Source organism: Oreochromis niloticus, linkage group LG19, assembly GCF_001858045.2.
Source record: "Oreochromis niloticus isolate F11D_XX linkage group LG19, O_niloticus_UMD_NMBU, whole genome shotgun sequence".
Taxonomy (NCBI): domain Eukaryota; kingdom Metazoa; phylum Chordata; class Actinopteri; order Cichliformes; family Cichlidae; genus Oreochromis; species Oreochromis niloticus.
The window spans coordinates 10,280,419-10,299,883 of record NC_031983.2 but is presented as its reverse complement, the minus strand read 5'-3'; the positions used below and the strand labels follow the sequence as shown (position 1 = coordinate 10,299,883).

The following is a 19,465-nucleotide window of genomic DNA, read 5'->3' as shown; positions in this document are numbered from 1 at the left end:
CAAAACTGAACATGTATATGAAAGCTGTTTTTTTTTTTTAGAAAAAGTGTTAAAGTTCAGATTGTATTGAATCACACTGTTCATGTGGATTTGCATAGTATATCACTATAATGCATTCCTGAGAATATTACGACATTATCTTTACAATTTTAGAAAAAACTACTCGTTGTTAGTGCATTTATTTGCACCTTGCTGTTAAATTTAATTAAGCAGTTTTAATAAATGTTCACATCTGTCATTTTTAAAACTGCCATAACATGACAAAGAAACGGTTTAGAGTTAAACCGTCTGTAGTAAAGGGGAGAAACCTCCATGTCTCAGTATCACAGGAGAACGTACTGTGATATTGTTGCCTGTGTATCAGTAACATATCACACAACACAGGGTTGTGTCCGATGTCATCACCTAACTCCAAGTTTTCTAGGCCCCAAGGCTAATTTTTTTTTTTTTGCCATGCACCATAATTACTTTTTGTAGTTATCAAGAGCCATTGTAAATTCATGTTGCTAAATTATACCATGACTGTGCCACATAATGGATGTAATGAAAAGTAATCTTTGGTAATGAAAAGGCAGAATTAGAAATTTGATCCCAAATGTACGGCACGGCAGGCCGAAATTATCCCTGAACTTCCTTTTTTACATACAGCGTGATGAGCTGTCCAACTCTGCAGAGAGCCTTTCCCACTGGTTCTGCATAGAAGATTGTTAACTCCTTGCTCTCCGTCATAAGAAGTTTAGACGGCGGTTATTTCCCCCCTCCCGACCCCCCACCCCCACTTCCACTGACAGAAGCTCTGTCATTAGCCGGTTGCTTCCCTCAACATCCTGAACTCAGCCCCTTATAAGAACAAGATCTGCCCAGAGCGGCCCAGACAGTTTACGTCAGACAAACAGCAGCGCCTGTGTCACGAGAGGCCCTCTCTCTTCTGCCAGCAGCGTCTCTAGAACAGGAAGGAGCGGGAGGGGCGATCAATAGATGTGATCTGCTTCTTGGTCGACTCTATCTTGTGGTGCTGCTGGAGCGTGGGGCTCATGTTGTCGTAGTGGAGTGAGCTCATGGCTTTATAAAGACTACAGTAACATCGCTGTGAAGCAGCTAAATATAATCCTCTGCTAGAGCACCACGGAGCAGCAGCAGCGCGGTCCCTGAGAAGTGGTAACCCTGCCCTGGCCCCTGTAGCCTCCCAACTATCGATCTGGGACCCTCACTCCCCATCACAACAGTAAACACTCTCTTCTCTGTATCTTCTAATGTAGCCCCTCACTTACTCTCTCTTTTCCTGTTTTTTCCCTCCGCTTTCCTTTTGTTTGCCTCCATAGATCTGCAAATCATAAATCTCTGTCAGCGTCTTCTGAGTGTCTGGCACATCCGTTAATAAAGATGCCCCTCCCCTCTCCTCAGGTCCACCCCCTCCTCTCAGTCCTCTCCCTGTCTCCCTGCTAGAGCAGGACTAATGAATGAGAAACTCCAAAATCAGGGGCCTCTCCCTCATAGATTAGAATGGGTCCCTGTGGAGTGCCGGTCTTGCCTCCAACCAAACCACCGCCGTCAGCCACACGACACACCGCCAACCCCCCAAATTTCCATCTTTCATATTCTGTCTGCAGTGCAAATACACACTCGCATATGAGCGCATAAACCAATCTAACAGACACAGACACTTATGCACATTGCCCCAAGAGTCTTTTGGCCCTTATTCCCCTGGTGGTCATTAACCTGGAGCCAGTTAGACAGAGAGAGGCACACTACATATTTCAGCTAAGTGTGTTTTGGAATCTCCATTCCCTTCCTTTCTCCCAGGGGCCAAACCAACCCCTCCTTGAGCCTCGGTCCTTTTTCATTTACATTTTCCCCCGTGTGAATGCGCGGCGAGCACCCTTGGTGGCATTCAAGTCTCCGTGCGTGTTTCTGTGACTTTTGTGGGGCCGTGTAGATTTTGACCATGATTTTCGCTTTTACAAAAAAAAATGAGTCCCTGGCTCTATGTGTGTGTTGGAGCGGTAAAAGGTGGCAGTGGCCCCTGGAGGAGAGGTCAGCGTGGCAGCTGCCAGCGGGTTCTTGGCTGTGGTGAGGAGGCTGCGCTGGGCTGCGAGGGGGTCTGTCAGGAGCTAATTGAGTTCGTCCTACCACCGCTGACTCTGGGGCCAGTGGCTTATCAGGCCACATCGCCTGAGGCTCACGAGACAGATCTGCCCCTACTGGGGCATCTGATATCACCATCGCCCTGCCTTGAGATGTCAACCCCCACCGCCAGCCCGTTCTTCCCCTTCGCTTGTGCAGTCTGATCAGGTAGCAGGGGTGTGACACTCTAAGATGAGGTGAGCAAATGTTATAAAAATTGTGTTTTTTGGCATCTGGCGGCCTTGAGAGTGAAAAGGACATGAGGAATTTACTCGCTGCTTGAGTTGAGTCTCTAGCGCAGGCTTGTACTCTGTGCTTGGGATTTTTACATGAAACAGGGAGAGCGTGGCAGTCACACAGAGAAAAATGGAAGATGTCACTATCCTCCTGAAGAGAGCTGCTAGCTCTCAGCAGGCATACTTACAAATTGGCTCAATTAGATCCTGAATGTTCTCCGTTCTCATAACAGTGTCATCCAATGTTCAGAATTTTGCTCGCAGGCAAAGGGAAAGAGTCGAGATGTTAGGAAAGAGCGCTCCGTGGCTCTCCTCTCGGAAATCGCGGAACGGTGAGTGTGATACGAGCTGCCACATCATTAGGCCGGCTAATCCCGGTCACAGCAGCACTGGTGGAATGATATTAGGGATCTGAAATACCGTTAGGAGGGCCAGGTGGAATCAGATTAAAACCAAACTGCGCAGTGTGCGTTTGCGGGCCCATAACCTACTACTCAGCATGAATTTTGATCGGTACAAAGGGAACAAAAGGAGGAGGAACAGAGGGAGAAAATGGGAGAGGGGGAGATACTGTGTCTTAGATGAGTGCTGCTCCTTTAGGCAGCCAGGCAGCAGATTTTGAAAAAAAAAAGAGAGAAAAAAGCTCTTACCTTGAGGAAGGAAGAAAGAACTATAGATTTTACAGCATCAAGTCTCAGTTCAGCACACCCTTTCCTGTCTGCTCTGTCTGTGGCACACAAGCTAATTAGCACCTGCCCCACATATTGAATTATTTATCGGGACTATTGCTGCTGTCAAACAATTTAAGGTTCATAATTCATTTTCTCATACAGTCGTATTTATAGATTTAAATTGGCCCTGTCCCACTAGAGATTACCAATATTTATAGAAATATTTTCGACTGTTTGATTAATACGCCAGGTTCCCATGGTTAGTATTCCCTCAGTATCATTAATCAATATATGCAGGCTTGTTAAAAACATAAGCATAGCAGTGATATAATGTGTCATAGCGGCGTGAGTTAAGGGGATTCTAGCCAGCACATTCATTATAAATGACCACATTGAGCTGGAGGGGAAACAGTTAAGACACTTATGCAATTATGCTAAGTGTCACCCTCGAGGTGGCCTTTGAACTTGGGTTAAGCTTACTCTGAATTTCTGAAATAAAAGCTAAATGGAGCCATCTTGTGCTCCTATGTTTTAATATATAGCCTTTAATAAGCCAAGTGCAGGTGCCCTGTCGCGCAGGTGCACATATCCATCCTGAAACGGAGAACATAAAGCAGATGAACACAGAGCGTGCATTAATTTATGGGTATGTAATCTGCATTCGTTATTAAGAGCAGCGAGATCTATTTTAGAAAGGCATGAAAATGATTCACTTTTTTTTTCTGCAAACCATTTAAGAGTAGAGGTAGGTAATTTTTTTTTAAACGGTAATTCTTAACAACCACCCATTATACAGTTATTGAATGAATTGGTTAAATTGAGAGTAAGTGAAAGAAAGAGGAAATACAGCATGTATTGGATTGCTTTTTGCGAAACAGGATGGCGGCTGTGTGTCAGTTTTATATTTTGAGAGGTTTTATATCACAAGAAGGATTCCAGGAGAGCTCGGGCAAAGAGCTTATTCCACAAGGTCAACGGTTTTAACAGGGGACGTTTTTTTTATTTTTATTATTTATTTTAGCAGTTAACCTTTTTGTGAATTTCCAGAAGTGCTAGGCACCTGGAGCTCCAATGAATATACATGACAGCAGGGAGGGGAAACCCGGGAATGAGATTTAATTTGACACGCTGACCCCCATCTCCACGGGCCCTGGAATCCAGGGTGAGAAAATAAGGTTGACCCACTGACCCCTGGGCCTGAACCCCTCCGTCACCCATCTTCACAATTAAATCAGCCTCAGAGAGCGAGAAGCAGTGTGGCCAACCAACGGCGGACACCACAGCATACGCTTCCTGTTTCCTCTGAAGTGCTCTGAGAGCAGTCCAGTCCGAAAGATTAGAGCCCAAATGGGAAACAGCATCTTCTCCCCACGTTCATGGTAAACCTGACATGTCAAATATGTAAACATTACCGTTAGTTGGCAATATGCTAATGAAACTAATGTCTTAAAGCACAACTTGGGCTTTCTAGCTGCCACTCACGAGAAACCCTTGAAACTGAATTTGCATAAGCCACAAGGCTCAATTTTGTTAATGTAGGCAAGTGCAGGTAACCTTTCACCCCTTCAGTGGTACCCTCATGCATAGGGGTGTGTGCGTATGTTAGTGTGTGACCTCGCCTTGACCCCAAGAGGTTACTGTGTCTGCACGGCATCCCCAGCAGATTGAGTTATTCATCTCCTCCACCACTTCACCTCTTCAATACACTCTATTTGCAGATGGAAAAACGAGTTGAGTGTGTCCAGGCTAAGTTTTTTTTTCCCCCCTCTTCGTTGTTCTCTTAGTGCAATTTCAAGTTAAAGGTTATAGTGCAGAGCTGAAGTAGATTTATATGGGCAGAGAGGATTTTGTGGCCGCAGTCAAAAGACTGCACTTTAGTCTGCACACGTTACAGCATCAGATTGCATGTACTCCAAAATACAGTTATTAGGCAGACAGTGAAAAAGTCAATATCTTCCCATCATGTTTCCTTTTGGTTGACTGCTGACTCAAGGAGACAAGCCAAGGTCCACTGTGCTCTGTAAACTACGGAGATGCCCCCATCTTTGATGTGTGTGCACGCTCTGTGTGTGTGTTAAGTCTTCCGAGTGCCCTTTCTCTCCCTCTCTTATTCTCTTTCACCTACCTTTTTCTTTCACTGGGTTTGTGTGGCGTACGGACTTGTGCCGCCGTGTTTGGTGTGTATTTGTGCTCTGAAGCGCTTTCGCAGCTGCTGTAATGTGTGGCTAATGAAGCACTTCCCTTCCCCCGGTTGACTGGTGTAAAGGGATTGTTAGGACACAGTGGTGCAGACAGACAGTTGGAAAGATTAAAAAAAAACCAGACATGACTACATATTTAAATTTCAATTTTAAACCTAAGGCTGCAACCACACAAAACTTATCATCTGTCCTCTTCTCAGTTTCCTCTCCTTTGTGAAAAGAAAATCAAACACATGTTTTTCCATTGTGAAACCTTTGAAAGTGAGTTGTTCTACTCTGTAGTTGTAAATAAGCAGTATGTTAGCGCTGATCCTTTCACACTCCATTCACTCAAAATTTCTCGTTAAAGGAAAGAAGCATTTCTGTTACAGTTATTCTGAATTGCCATATAATCTAATAATTTGCTGTCTCCTGCACTTCTGTCACTTGGCTGGTTGATGAGATTCATTACTGCTCTCCGAAGACCTCTGCTAATCATCTTCATCTTTTCCACCCTCCCACACCCCCTTTCCTATCAACCCTACCCCCCACCAACTCTCCCCCACCCCCTTCCAGGCTGCTGAATAGAATGGCCGCTGATGACCGGCATCTACCCTCCAGCTGTGGGTCCTACATCAAGACGGAGCCATCCAGTCCTTCCTCGGTCATCGACACGGTCAGCCACCACAGCCCCAGCGGCAACTCGGACGCCAGCGGCGGCTATGTCAGCGCCATGAACAGCCACTCGAACGGCCTGGACTCTCCTCCTATGTTCACCCCCAGCGGGCTTGGGGCTGGCACCTGCCGCAAGCGCTATGACGACTGCTCCAGCACCATCATGGAGGACTCGTCCATAAAGTGCGAATACATGTTGAACTCCCTCCCCAAGAGGCTGTGCCTGGTCTGTGGAGATATAGCCTCGGGGTATCACTATGGGGTAGCCTCTTGTGAGGCCTGCAAAGCCTTTTTTAAAAGGACAATACAAGGTATTTTTCTTCTTTCATCCCGCCCGACAAACACTCAATACAAGATATTTCATCCCATGTCGCTGCATCACAGAACACCAAAACACCCTCCATACAAGACACCTTTGGCCTCACAACAGCACTGAAACATCCTCAGTCCAAACACTTTGCTATGTAAAAAAAAAAAAAGTCACTGGAGTGTGGAAGATGCCTCATACCACCAGGGACCAGTAGCCTCCAGAAACATGTCAGCCTCTGTTTTTAATTTATTCACAACTCAAAAAAAAACAAAACAGAAAAATAAAATTCTCTTTAATGATTAACAAATAATTATGCATTTTAAAAGGAATCTTTACAATAAAACTGAAATGAAAGAAAAAGAGGGAGACTTTAACACGGAGGAGGCAACTGTTGAGATTATGACATCATCTGTCACGGTGGGTGGAGTTTGATGGAGACGATATCATCACTCAGAGGGCAGATTTGGTGGAGGGTGGGGGCTGTTTGTCCAGATGCCTTGGGGGGGCGCAGAGTGCATGCTTTATTATTCTTGTTCTGATTTGTGTGTGTGCGTGTGTGTGTGTGTGTTTGGGGGGGGAGACTAGTGTGAGACTGTTCTATCTGCAAGGCATGATGTATCACAGCTTCTCATTGGAGAGGCAATGAAAGGCCCCCCACTGTGAAACTGTGCGCTCCGCTCCAGATTAATCAGGACGACGAAGATATTGTTGAGCAGGAAAAAAAAATTTGCACAACAGGCACAGCTGCCCAGAACTAAGCTGTGCTGGCTTAGTCGTGGAATAAATTCAGTGAAAAACAAACTAGATAAAACAGATCAAATGAACCTAAGGGTTTGGTTAAGGTGAAACAAAATAATCATTTTGTCCGTTGCTTTCAGGGAATTTTTTCATCAGCAAATGATTGCGGGCATTAAATGGAGAGCAGGCTGCCTGTCTTGATGCTAGGTGTTGATTTTGGACCTTACAGCCCTATCAGCTTTAGACAGTCTATGTACCTTTTGCAGGCAAACAAAAGCATTAAGCCAAATCCTCCTGTTTACCCATGCTGCCATCAGCAATCCTGTCTATTGACAAAAGATGAACATTTTCTCTCAAGTAACATAACTGGGCTTTTGTCCCTTCACTAAAAGTACACTGACGGCGACACAATGGGACAGAAAAGAGGCATCGGGAAAGAAAGAGACGTCTTAAGTGGAGCAACGGCCCAAACAATTAAGAGCAAGGTACATGGAAAGAAAAAAATTGAATGCTCCTCTTTTTTTCCCCCCTCACTTTGCATTGTCAATTTGAAATCCCTCTCTTTCTCTTCTTGGAGGGCTGCCTGTAATGGAGCTAATCTGCCGTCGTTTGTCCGAGCCACAGGAGTTTTGTCAATAACAATCAGCGTTTGGAAAGTGTAATTAAGGCCGAGGCTTTTCATTAGGAAGAAGGGAGGGGGCCGTCTCCAGGGACGGGCATGCCAATTAGAAACTCAGGCACGCGTCGCCGGGTAATTTCAGGGAAAGGAGGGGAAAAAAACCCAGGACTTCTTTAGATTGGAGAGGGAGCCTGCTGCTCTTTCAGAGGAGCGGAGGAGAGGCTTAATGGCATAATAATCAGACAGGGGTCCCAAGCAGAGGATGCAGGAGGATGCGACTCTTTTTTTTTTCTTTTTTTTTTTGGGAGGGGGGCGGTGAAATCCTTCCGAAATGATGAAAGAAACACATGCAGGATTGCTAGAGGAAAATGGAAGCGGTAAAGAGCGGGATGTAGAGCCCTTGAAAAGAATGAGAGGGTGCCGTTGATGAGAACTGATTAATTAAAGGAATAACGAGGCAGTCAAGGGTGGAGTGTGAGACGGCCCTCTCTAATGAGAAGAAAACAAAGGAGCTGTCTTTCCCAGCCCTTTATCACATTGTTCTATAACACTTAGGGCAAACATGTGAAGTTAATGTTAACCGTGTACACGACAATTTCTTTATCACCTTGTGCTCACCTTGGTTAACTGTGATTTAGCAACTTATTCTTGACAATGCTATTAAAACGCATGCTTAAATTATTATTATATATTTTAAAATATTATTTTCAGTGTGTGCGCACCTGTCCTTTCAGACTGCTTCAGTTCTCTTATGGCCTGTGCTTTTTTTAAGGTGACGCTCCTACCTTTTCAACAAACACGGATGCCACATCCATCTTCTGCCACCTATTCATCCAGTTTAAAAGCCCCTTGAACTCATATGTGGAGATAGTTGCTTTAGTCAAGGCCAGAGCCAAATTAATGTCAACCTAGATCTCCATCCATCCCAGAAATACCCCTGTTCTCAATGCGCCCTAATCATACCTCCAGCCCTGCACCTCACGTGCCCCACCAATCAAAAGCATAAATGTCTTATTGAACCGTGTTTTCTTCCCATTTTGAACCCAAGTGCAAAATTGCTTGAAAACCAACTGAACTCAGTGGCCCTCTTTTATATGAAGTAACAGACCTTGACAGTAAGCCTGTAAAAGTCAGTTTAGATTTTGATGAGAAATACCTGCCATTTTACTGTAATTTACTTACAAGACCTGACTTTCCCCCTCTGTGCCCTGGCATGGGTCCTGAAAAGCCATAAAATAGATTGAGACAGATACTTATCAAGAGAAGAAGGAGGCAAATCTTTTTCTTCTCCCTTCACTCTGTAATGTTATTGGTAACCATACCATAACCTCTCTAAAGACAGATAAACCCCCGAGCATGGCCCTCGGGTTAAAGGGGTTCCCGCCAGTGCGCTTCGTTTTAGAAAAATGAAAGTTGCCATACAGTCGCTCTAGCAGCCAGTATATCTGTGCAGCGTTTCTGAATGGCAGATCTATTGTATGACATTTATTACAAGCACACCAATAAATCTGTTGTCACCGTCTGTGTTTAACTCCTGTTCAGTATAGTGCAATACTTTATTAGATAAAAGACAAAAAAGAGCCGTTCAGCCATCTGTTTTCATTTATTCCCCTATGTAACCCTCTGAGCCCTGAGATTAGTTCAGTTTAGTTAATTTCAGTATAACTCAATACAGTTAGGTCTGCTGAATTACAGTCCAGTAAAATACTTTATTCATTTTTTTAAGAAGACAACGAAAGCAAAATGAGTACAAGCTAATCATAAGCAAAGACGATAATAATTCAGTTATGGCGTCTATGCAAGTAAATTAAATATTTAAATCTTTTAACTTTAGTTGACTTCATTTCACTTTGATTATTTAAGGGTCAGTACCTAATTAGCCATTAAATACAACTATATTTTGGATATAATGTAGATTAAGAGTATGACCAAATACAAGTGAAACTGAAGCTTTATGCTTTTCACGTTTGTGTTTACAAAACCACTGATGGGAACAAACTTTTTAACACAATCAGTTAATATAATGAGTTACATTTACCCTTTTCTCTTGTATTGGTATGTGTAATAAAAAAGATCTGACATAGATTTGGGACTCGTATGCTTTAGTCTTGTGCTTTAAACATGATTGCAAAGCTACATTTTTGTCTACATTCGGATTAATTTATTGTGTCCGTCAGCATTTTCTTCTGCACTTATATTGACTTAAAATAACAGGTCAGATGCAACAGTCATGCTACAAAGTGATACTTTGGTAAGGTTGCATGTGTGCTGACACTGAAACAATCCCTGTTCTAAATATAAATCAAATGTAGGGATGAAAAATGAGATAATCCACCTCTCACTCTGCCTTGAGCTATGAGAAGCCCCCTCTGACAGAACATCAGACGAAGGTGGGGGTGGGGGGGAGTTGGCTGGGTGGGTGAATACGGTAGTGCAGAAGTGTGGGCTCGTATGTTTGCTTTTGTTTCTGGAGTGTGCAAAATCAAAGGGCTAACTTAGTTAGTGCCAGGTGTGGTTTGTGCACGTGTCCTTGGCATCCCCCGAGAAAGGAAACGGAGAGGAGGAAGAAAAAAAACAACCCATAAGCATCAACACACAGGGTCAGCTGTGCTGTATAAGCCCTGCAACATATCATGCGTGTGCAGTCCACAAGTTCCGAATTATATAATTTAGTGAATAAAATGCAAATGGAAACTATATTTTTTTTTGATTTAGTACTTTACATCAAAATTAAAGATTGGTTAGTGTGTAATGGAAACACAAACACAAAAAAGCCCCAGAAGATTAACTTCTGTGCAGGGCGGCACTGATTGCCTCCTGCCAGATTATGAGAAAAGGATAGGATTATTATGGTCTGGTTCTGCTATGACAACAGAGAAAACAGACAGAGGAAAGACAATCAGAGCTCATCAGCCGCTTGCCTCACACCTTTATTTACCCCAATCCCAAAGAGAAGAGGAGAATTAGCATAATGATTTCTAATCCAGATATAAAGAGGAATTTCTAATTATTTATAACATCTTGGGACCCTCTACTTGATCTGTCCAATAATGTTAACATAATTGCATAAGCTGTCAAAGGATGTTAGAGGGCTAGCAGAGGAATGCCAGTGGAATATTACACAGCTTTCTGTACAGAAATGTGAAATCAGGGTCAGAGCTGTGGAGCAGCTTCAGGACGTCGGGGTGCAATCCTAATGTGCTTGCGTGTGAATGTGTCTGGATGGTGTGCGCACACGCAAGAAAATGCTTCCCCCTTTAGAAGAGGTTGGTGGGTGGAGAGCACGTTTGCTACCATCCTGTTTGCTTAGATGCACTTTAATGGATGAGGATGTTTATGTTGTGGGAATTATAACAATTAGGTTAGATTCTGACATTAGACGGCAATCTATTTCAGCACTACACTGGAAAAGACAAACAATAGGTTAAAAGAAAAGTTTAGAAAATATCAATGTCAAAATCCTTCAAGCTAAAAGCCCACTCAAGATGAGGATAATTCAAATTCCTAGGCCGAAGCAACCATTACACTGAAACCCTTTATTGAAAACCCCCGAATGCAGTAAAATGTAGGGAATCAGGCAGCAGTGGAGGAACTGCCTCACATACCCTGCCCTTCCTATTGCTAATGCTAGAGTAGTGCGGAACCGGCGCTTTTATTGTGTAGCAATGAAACTCTTTTTCATTGCTCCGTCCTGGAATCAGACGCTGCAGCTGAATAATGCATAAGGCCTCTTGCCTGTACACTATGTAAATAGTCAACAATGGCAACAGTGGTAACAACAGGTTTGGGTCTGCAGGAGTATTATGTAAAGTGGTCAGGGGCAGTGTGTCTGGCTCTCTAGCCTGCTATTGAAGCAGTGGCAGGCCCCTCTGAGCGCAGAGGGACATGGCCTGCGCCCGGGGCCTGGAGGGGACATGCACAGAATTAATGAGACCAATTTAGTGTTGCAGTAGAGTGGCATCTGCTGAACGGTCCTAAAGGACTGTTTTAGATTTCACTCCACCCCTAACCCCTTGCCCTTTACTCCTTGCCCCCACCGCCTCTCCTCAGACTCTGGACCTCAGTGCTAGAAGGTACTCCACACACCGGAGGACACCTGCACAACACAGAAATTGGTTCTATAAGAATCTATATCATTAACAGGTGCCCATACCAGAGTGGTTAATATATAATAGACCATCTGAGCACAGTGATGGTGTTTTCTACATTTACTGGGAGCATCAGCTCCAAAATGCTTGTACTTTATACTCTACTTGTTATTTGAATATGGCATCAGTGCTAAGCTGTGCTTCTCCTTCTTCTTCTTCTTCTTCTTCTTCACAGGTAACATAGAATACAGCTGTCCTGCCACAAATGAATGTGAGATCACAAAACGGAGACGCAAATCATGTCAGGCTTGTCGCTTCATGAAATGCCTCAAAGTGGGGATGCTCAAAGAAGGTAAGAAGAGTAAGAACATTTTTTATTATTCTTACACACTCATGTAGCATAGAAGCACACACTTTATACAAAAACAATTGATCAGATCAACAATAGTCGAATACATCATCATCGCGTGCCTGATGTCTCATGACCCACCAAAAAGGCCCATGTTATTTTTTCCTGCAGCAGCTAGTTTTATGCATTTCCACAGTGAAAATGCATAAAACTAGCTGGCCGGCACAACAGTTCCCAGCCCCTTGTCCTCCCCCTCCTATCCACACAGCAGTAAATAATGTGCAGTTGAGTTGGGGACAGAAATATGCTGAATAGGTTGATCTCTGCCTTTGAGTAATAGAAATGTAACAGTATTCCACTTGGAAAGGCTCAGGCCAGGTCCCTGAGCACACACCCGCAACAGTCTCAGCTCTCCCTGGCATATTGATCCACTAAATGTTTTCCGAACATCTCAGCTCGCTTCCTGTGGATGGTTTTTTAAAGTCACGCCAACAGGGAATTCAGTGACAATTAAACATGCTTCCGATGGATTTGTCTGGCTGGTTTTCTCTCCCCCTCCCTTTCCCCACTGACTGACTCCCCCGAGACACAAACCTTGGCTGCTCTTCTAGCGGAGGCACCTGTCCACTCTCCCTCATCCCACTGCACTAGTGGGTGAGTTTTCACCTCCCTTACTCTTTCTGTTTCTGTCAGTTTTTCATTTTCTGTTTGCTTGAAAATATAAAATAAAATAAAAGATAGACAAATAACATAGAAATGACGATATCTGGAGTGAAGCAGTGTTGTTTTTGTTTTCACTCATTTTTATTTTGCTTCTCTCTTAAGTGCAGATAAAAGCAGGACGGGTAGGTTTTTTCGTCCCTCACGGTTGGGCGGTGGTATAAATGCTTTGCCAGATAAGAGCTCCGAAATCGAAGATAAATTAAATCCAGTTAAAACGTCCACTTTTAAATTCTCCGCCAAACTCTGTGAAATTTATATACTCTGCTTTTATTCATCCCATTATTCTCTTCTATTGGAGAGTGGGGGATTTATAGATGCATACATACCCAGTCGCCACCTGAAGCCGGAGTCGTAGCCCGTATGGATCCCAACCCAGTAACAGAATCCGCTGGACTGTGCACAGCCAGATAAAGCCTCAATGCCAGAAAGACAGAGTAATCGCATTACTATCTGATGAAAAATTTATGCCAATATATCACCTTGGAGAATAAGAGACTACAAAAATATGTAGCCGTTGCTATAAATGAATGACTGGTGTCAGGTCAGCCTAAAAAAGAGCGTAAAACCCGAATATGCAGAGTACGGCTAAGCCTGAGGTTCTAATGCACTCCTCTGTGTACTCAGCACATTATCAGAATAAGAATGATTCTCCTCCTTTACATAGTGGCTCTCATCACCGCACAGCAGCTATTGTCACAGTGCGTGATTAAAGTCGTGCGCTGGTGTTCACAGATCCCCCTCATATGACTGATTTTTGTCACAGTCTAAATTATGAAACACGCTGGCCGTGACTAAGAAAACGAGCGTTTGCTTAAGCTCTTGTCTTGGGGTTGTGTCACCAAGACTAAATGGAAAGAGAGACATGTGGTCTGTGCTGACTGTAAGCTCTATGAAGCTGTCGGCTCAGGATGTGGAGATGGCCACCGCTCATGTGACTCTGGTTGCAACTTACTTTCATTACTGCAGAAAGGTCACATTGTGTCTCAATGGAAAATTGCCTAATTATAACTTAACAGCCCCAACAAAGTGCATTGCTGACCCCCCCAAAGAAACATAAGTTTAAATCCTTCACTGGATTTAAACAAAAAAAAAAAAAAAAAACCAACTTAGGAGGAACTTAAGATTTCATGTCTCTGTTCTGTGTTGGTACACCTGTGAAAGCAAAGCCACTGAAGCCACATTTGGCACTTCAATATTGGAAATCGGATAGGAGGCATAAGGAAAATGGTCTTGGAAGATCAGCAGTCCGATTACAGGAGGCCTGCCTAAACCTTGTGTTGAGTTGCTGTACTTTCCCTTGACTGTGTAAAGGAGGAAGTGATCAATAGACTAATCAAATGTCAGATGCAACAGGTTTTTCCTCTGATCAATGGAAACAGATCAGAGCTTAGAGCAAGAGAGAAGACAAGATAGTATTGAGAGATTAGACTGACATCATTCAGTGGGAGTTGCTCTCCACGCCGACTTCCTTTCTCTCGCACACTCACGCTACTGTACATGCCTCCACATACAAGAATGGACAGGTATATTTTACATAGTGCTTTTTCTAGTCTTACTGGCTGCTCAGAGCTCAAGAAAATCGACCATTTCTGTAAAGTTAATATATATTTTTATCTGCACATCCACAGCATTGACCAAAGACAATAGCTTTTTGTTCCATTGTCCTCATTTTGGAATAATACTGTGTGTTAAAGGAATCTTCTGGTTTTGCAAGAGAGCAGTGCGACAGCTGTGAAGATTTGCTGAACAAAGGAGTGTGTCTGTACTGATATGCAATACATTTTCATGCAGAGAACGAGCTCTAACAGTCAGTTATAGTAAAACGCACAACATACAAATGAAAAAAAATGTTTAGTGAAGTAAAGTACTAAACATGATTTCTTCAAAGTTGTGTGCACTAGTAAGATGAATCCAGTCTGCTTCTAAGGTCTATAATTGAAATAAGTAAGTAATAGGAGGCCTCCACTGTGGCAAACATCACTTGATATGTTTTTGCAACACTTTAATTTAGACTCTGAAGTGAGGTTTAAGTGCCGTTTAGTCTTTTCAATTAGCAGTACGAGCAAGGATGTCAGCTCACGAGGGATACTGTAGCTAACCTGTAAATGGAGTATGTGACAAGGGTGTCACTATGGCAGCCTCTGGGGTCAGCAGATGAGGACGGGGGGCAATGCGTGACAATTTTTCCGCTACCCCTGCTCATCACCACTCGTGATTAAAAATGCTGCGATGCACTTAGAAGCATGCAAAGCTGGCAACGAGGGCCCTTTGAAATAGTGCTGACGGCAGTTTAGTGGGCGGCTTCCTTGAAAGGCAAGGTTCACCATGCCTTGCCATGTGGCCTTCTGATTTTCCCAGCTAAAATAGGGACCGCCTAAGCCCCCCTTGGCATTGCCAACCATCCCAGACATCCTGACACTTTCCCCAGGGAGAGACACCCAGAACAGGTGAGGGACTCAAAATAAGGGCCCCTACCGCATAAAGTGAGTGAAGACAGGCCCTTTTGTAGGAGTGTACTCGGAAGGGGATTATTATTGTTTTTGGAGAGAAAGAAGAGCTGTAGGTCAGCTGGCCCCAGCCCCCACCTCGAGGCCTGTGCTAATCCGTGCACAAATGCCAGCCGCCTTGGCCAAAAGCCCCCTCCCCGAGCCCCCTCCTTTGAAGAGATGATACCCGAGCTCACCCGCTGCTACCCTTGCCACACTGTGTAGTGGGCCATAAAACGGCGAGATGACTGTGGATGAGGTGGCACTCAACTCGCTTTGCACATTTATAACGCACCTACTGTTTACTCTGGAGGGAGCACAACAGACTGGCCAGAGTCGGAGCGCTTAAAGCGTCACCAAAGGGGCATATGAACCTCACAAAGGCCCCTATAAAAGTCCTGGCTATAGTGCCTGACAGCATGACTGAATGAATCTGTCTGGCTGCTCTTAATCACTCTCTCTTCCTCTCTGCCTGTGTCTGGCCCTGTTGGACAGTAAAATGAGACAGGTTAGTGCGGAGCTTTAATTCCTGTCAGCATCTGTTAATTATGGCCAGGACTGTTCTAATTAAAAGAGGCACCCATCTACCTCCGTAGTTGGCTTTATGCTGGCTGACACAGCCACACGACTCAACCGGCAGAGAGGAACACGGAGAGCAGAAGCGTTGCCACCTGGCAGCGGCCAAGCTCATCGGGAGCGCCGGAAGAAACTGTAGAAAGTGGTGATAGCATATTTGACAGTGACATGCATCCAAGAATAACGGTATTTTAGCTAATGCAGAAAGTTTTTAAGCAGTAGCCCACAACACTGCCAGAATTGATTGCTTGATACGATGCACATAAAAAATAAATTGTCACCAAGTAGCCACGCTTGTGCACGAAATACAGGTAGTTGATGTCAGATGATTCCCTGGTACTCACTGGGAAGGATAAGGCTCTGCTGGGAGTTGGGGGTAATTAGGTTAGTAGGTTGTCAGTGTCAGGAAATTGAAAGACAGTCCTAATCAGATTTGTGTTTCTAGGGAATCAAATAATTTATATAAGTAGAAAAAAATCTTTATTTTATGGTTACATGATAATACAACTTACTGGACTCCCCATTCACAGAGAGAGCGAGTAGGGCTTTGTGTCTGTTGTATATAAAAATCAGCTATTTTGCATAAATCTGCTGCTAAATTCCTCTTTGTTAAATGAAGGCCACCACTTCTATCTTACATCATCTGATTTTCCCTTTCCCCATCCGTTCACCGGGCGACCTCCAATCGCAGCGCATGGGACACATCCAAACTCATCCTCTCCAAGAGCACTTGCTGATGGGCAAATTGTATTAGGCTCATTTGCAGTGGCCACACAATGCCCAGGTTTGACACCGTCCTCCCTGTTATAAAGTGATGAAATCATCAAGGAAGTGCTCCAGCTGCGGGTGTTGTTCACTCAAAGGACACGGGAGGCTGACAAATTAACTCCTCCTCCACCGCAAGCATTTCATTGAGCCTTTTTCCTCATCCAACCTTTAGTATTAAATTTGTTTGCACGTCTGTGTAAGGAGGGGTGTTACATTATGCATACAAGGTAAATTGAACTGATTCTCCTTCTCAGCTGGATTAAGATAGCCGGTATGTTTAGACTGTCCGGTGGCAGTGACACAATTCCAAATAAGGGCATGCAGGATATAAATGTTTGCATACAATTTCATTAAATGGCCAAATACCTGCCGAGTGGCATCAAATGAATAGAACGGCGCAGATGAAATATGTTTACAATGTTGAAAATTAATAGAATAGAAAAGACATCTTAATAGAAACATTCTTATCAAATAATGAGATAATAAATAACTTATGTTATGATGAGGCCAGCTTGACATTTACAGTATCAGTGTGGAACCTGGCCCCCTAGGTGTGGCTGCGGATGATAAGGCCTCGGTGCTACTCCTGTGAAAGAGGGGTGAAATAAGGGTCTTTTATTGGAAAGCAATACCTAGTTATCTATCTGCAGTATGACAGTGGATGCTTTGTACACTGTATGTGTGACTATGTCTTTGCTTGTTGGCTGGTTAAGTTTCTGTTTGTGGATATTGAAAAAGGACACACCTGAGCGCACACACACACACACATACACACACACACACACACACACACACACACAAGCAAAGAGGCAAGTGGCTGGCAGCTAATTAGTATTCAGTCTGCCTCACCCCAAAAGCTAAATAATTAGAGGGCCAGTCTGTGAGATCATTGACCCTGCGTTAAATATTCATATGTTTAGACCTACTCTGGGCTCAGCTGTGTCACAGTAGACCAGCCAGGCATGGACCACATATGGGAAGCCTGCCGCGACTCTGACACATCCCCACACACACACACACACACACACACACACTGAAAGTATGCTCATACACACAGACACATTTTTATACCTCTACGTAGTCCTTTTATATTCCTTACATACAAGCTAAAGGCCAGCACAGTAGCTCACATTTACTTTAATATATTAAAATATAGAATATGTGAGGGTGTTATTTTCAACCATAATCCTATATTTATGTCTTTGCAACTTCATCGCTATTTACACGACGGTCTTATCTTTTCTTTCTTAGGGGTTCGTCTGGACCGTGTGCGAGGGGGCAGACAGAAGTACAAGCGGAGGTTGGACACAGAAAACAATCCGTACCTGGGCCTGACGCTCCCTCCTCCCACCAAAAAGCCTCGTGAGTACCCCCACCCCCGTCAATAGCCCATTGTCTCTTTCTTCTCCTGCCCTCCTCTACCAGGCGAGCGAGCAGGTAAAACTGAGATAAAATTCTAGGACAGACTCGCGTTCCTCCGTCATGTTGCATGTTTGGACAGTTGAGAGTTCGTTTGTCGTAAATATAGGCCACCTATTGTTCTGCTCGGAGCCGAGTTACGATAAGTCTCTGAACAGATGACTGATATTAAAGAGTGAGAGATCTTGAGGACACTCCTGTCTCACACGTTTTTTGCACGCTGTAAATTTCCTTTGCACAATGTGGCATTTCCTTCACACACACAGGCAAAAAAAAGTGAAAGTGGGACCACCATGCTACTGTTTCGTCACGTTGTCATGCATATCAGTGTTGCGCATCTGTGTGCCTCTCTAAGCATTACAGTGAAATAACCTTTGACCTCTCCTTTTTTTTGACACCCCCACCCTCCTTCCTCTTCTCTCCAGTCACAAAGATAGTGTCTCACCTGTTGGTGGCAGAGCCAGAGAAGATCTATGCCATGCCTGACCCCACCATGCCGGAGAGTGACATCAAGGCTCTGACCACGCTCTGTGACCTGGCTGACCGCGAGCTGGTGGTCATAATCGGCTGGGCTAAACACATCCCAGGTAAATTACATATAAAATATTCTCTTATTGTCTTATTTCAAGGCATGCTCTTTTTCAATACTGTTTTATTTTTCCTCTTTCATCCCTCTTTGCCCCCAGTTTTAAACATGCGCTGTGAAAATAAACATGCACTCACACGTAGATAATTAATGACAGCAGCTCATACAGCCTCCGGGTGCGTGGAGGATTGAGGGGTGTGCAAAATGGACATTGCTGTGCGAGAAACAAATCAATAGAGTGCATTTTAAATCCCTCCATTCAATGGAGAAGGGGGGACACAGACCCGGTGCCATTGTATGTTGTAATCACCGGGGAGATTAAGAGCAAAGTTGGGGACCTGCCCAGTCAAACAAGACATCATATCACACACAGGCGCACATATGCACACATGAATGCACACAAGTGCAAGCACACACACACGCACACATATTGAATTATTGATGGGCATAACCATGTTTCTTCCTTGCCCCATAGACATTCTGATAGAGGAGGTGTTAGGTTATAAGAGGCTGTTGAGTTGAGGATAGGCCACCTCACGTCAGCAGAGATTTTGCTTCCTTCGAGAGTTTTTCCTCTGATTTTGACAGAGTACATGTTGTTTAGCTGTTCTTTTTTGGCAACTAAAGCAGATTCCGATTGATCTTTCGCTTGACCCCTATAACTCTGTAGCACCGCAGTGCTGTAGAGACAAAGCGGTAACAAACTAAATCAATGTGCCCCTCGATGCCAACGCCATAACCTCTTCTTCTCATCAGCATAACTTGGACAGGCATACATCTGTCAGCATGCAGGAAATGCACGACATCATTACAACACTGACACATATGCACACTCTACGCATGGCACACACATGAAAAGTTTATTTATTTTCACTGATACAAAGTGGACTCTTAGTGACCTCGGGGTGGTGCATTGT

At 44.0% G+C, this 19,465-nt stretch overlaps 1 protein-coding gene across 10 annotated transcripts in view; it reads left to right on the top strand.

Moving 5' to 3' along the window:
* Positions 1–19,465, top strand: part of esrrb (estrogen-related receptor beta) — a 44,325-nt gene that overhangs the window by 10,755 nt on the left and 14,105 nt on the right. For 8 of the 10 annotated variants that reach the window (XM_013276284.3, XM_013276289.3, XM_013276288.3 and 5 more), the window contains 4 exons: positions 5,788–6,197; positions 11,877–12,002; positions 17,795–17,905; positions 18,388–18,549. In XM_013276284.3, coding sequence (XP_013131738.1) covers positions 5,788–6,197; positions 11,877–12,002; positions 17,795–17,905; positions 18,388–18,549 — 809 coding nt within the window. Of the gene's footprint in view, positions 1–5,424; positions 5,494–5,787; positions 6,198–11,876; positions 12,003–17,794; positions 17,906–18,387; positions 18,550–19,465 lie in introns of those variants that run through there. The other 2 variants (XM_013276290.3, XM_019348615.2) reach the window with 2 other exon arrangements.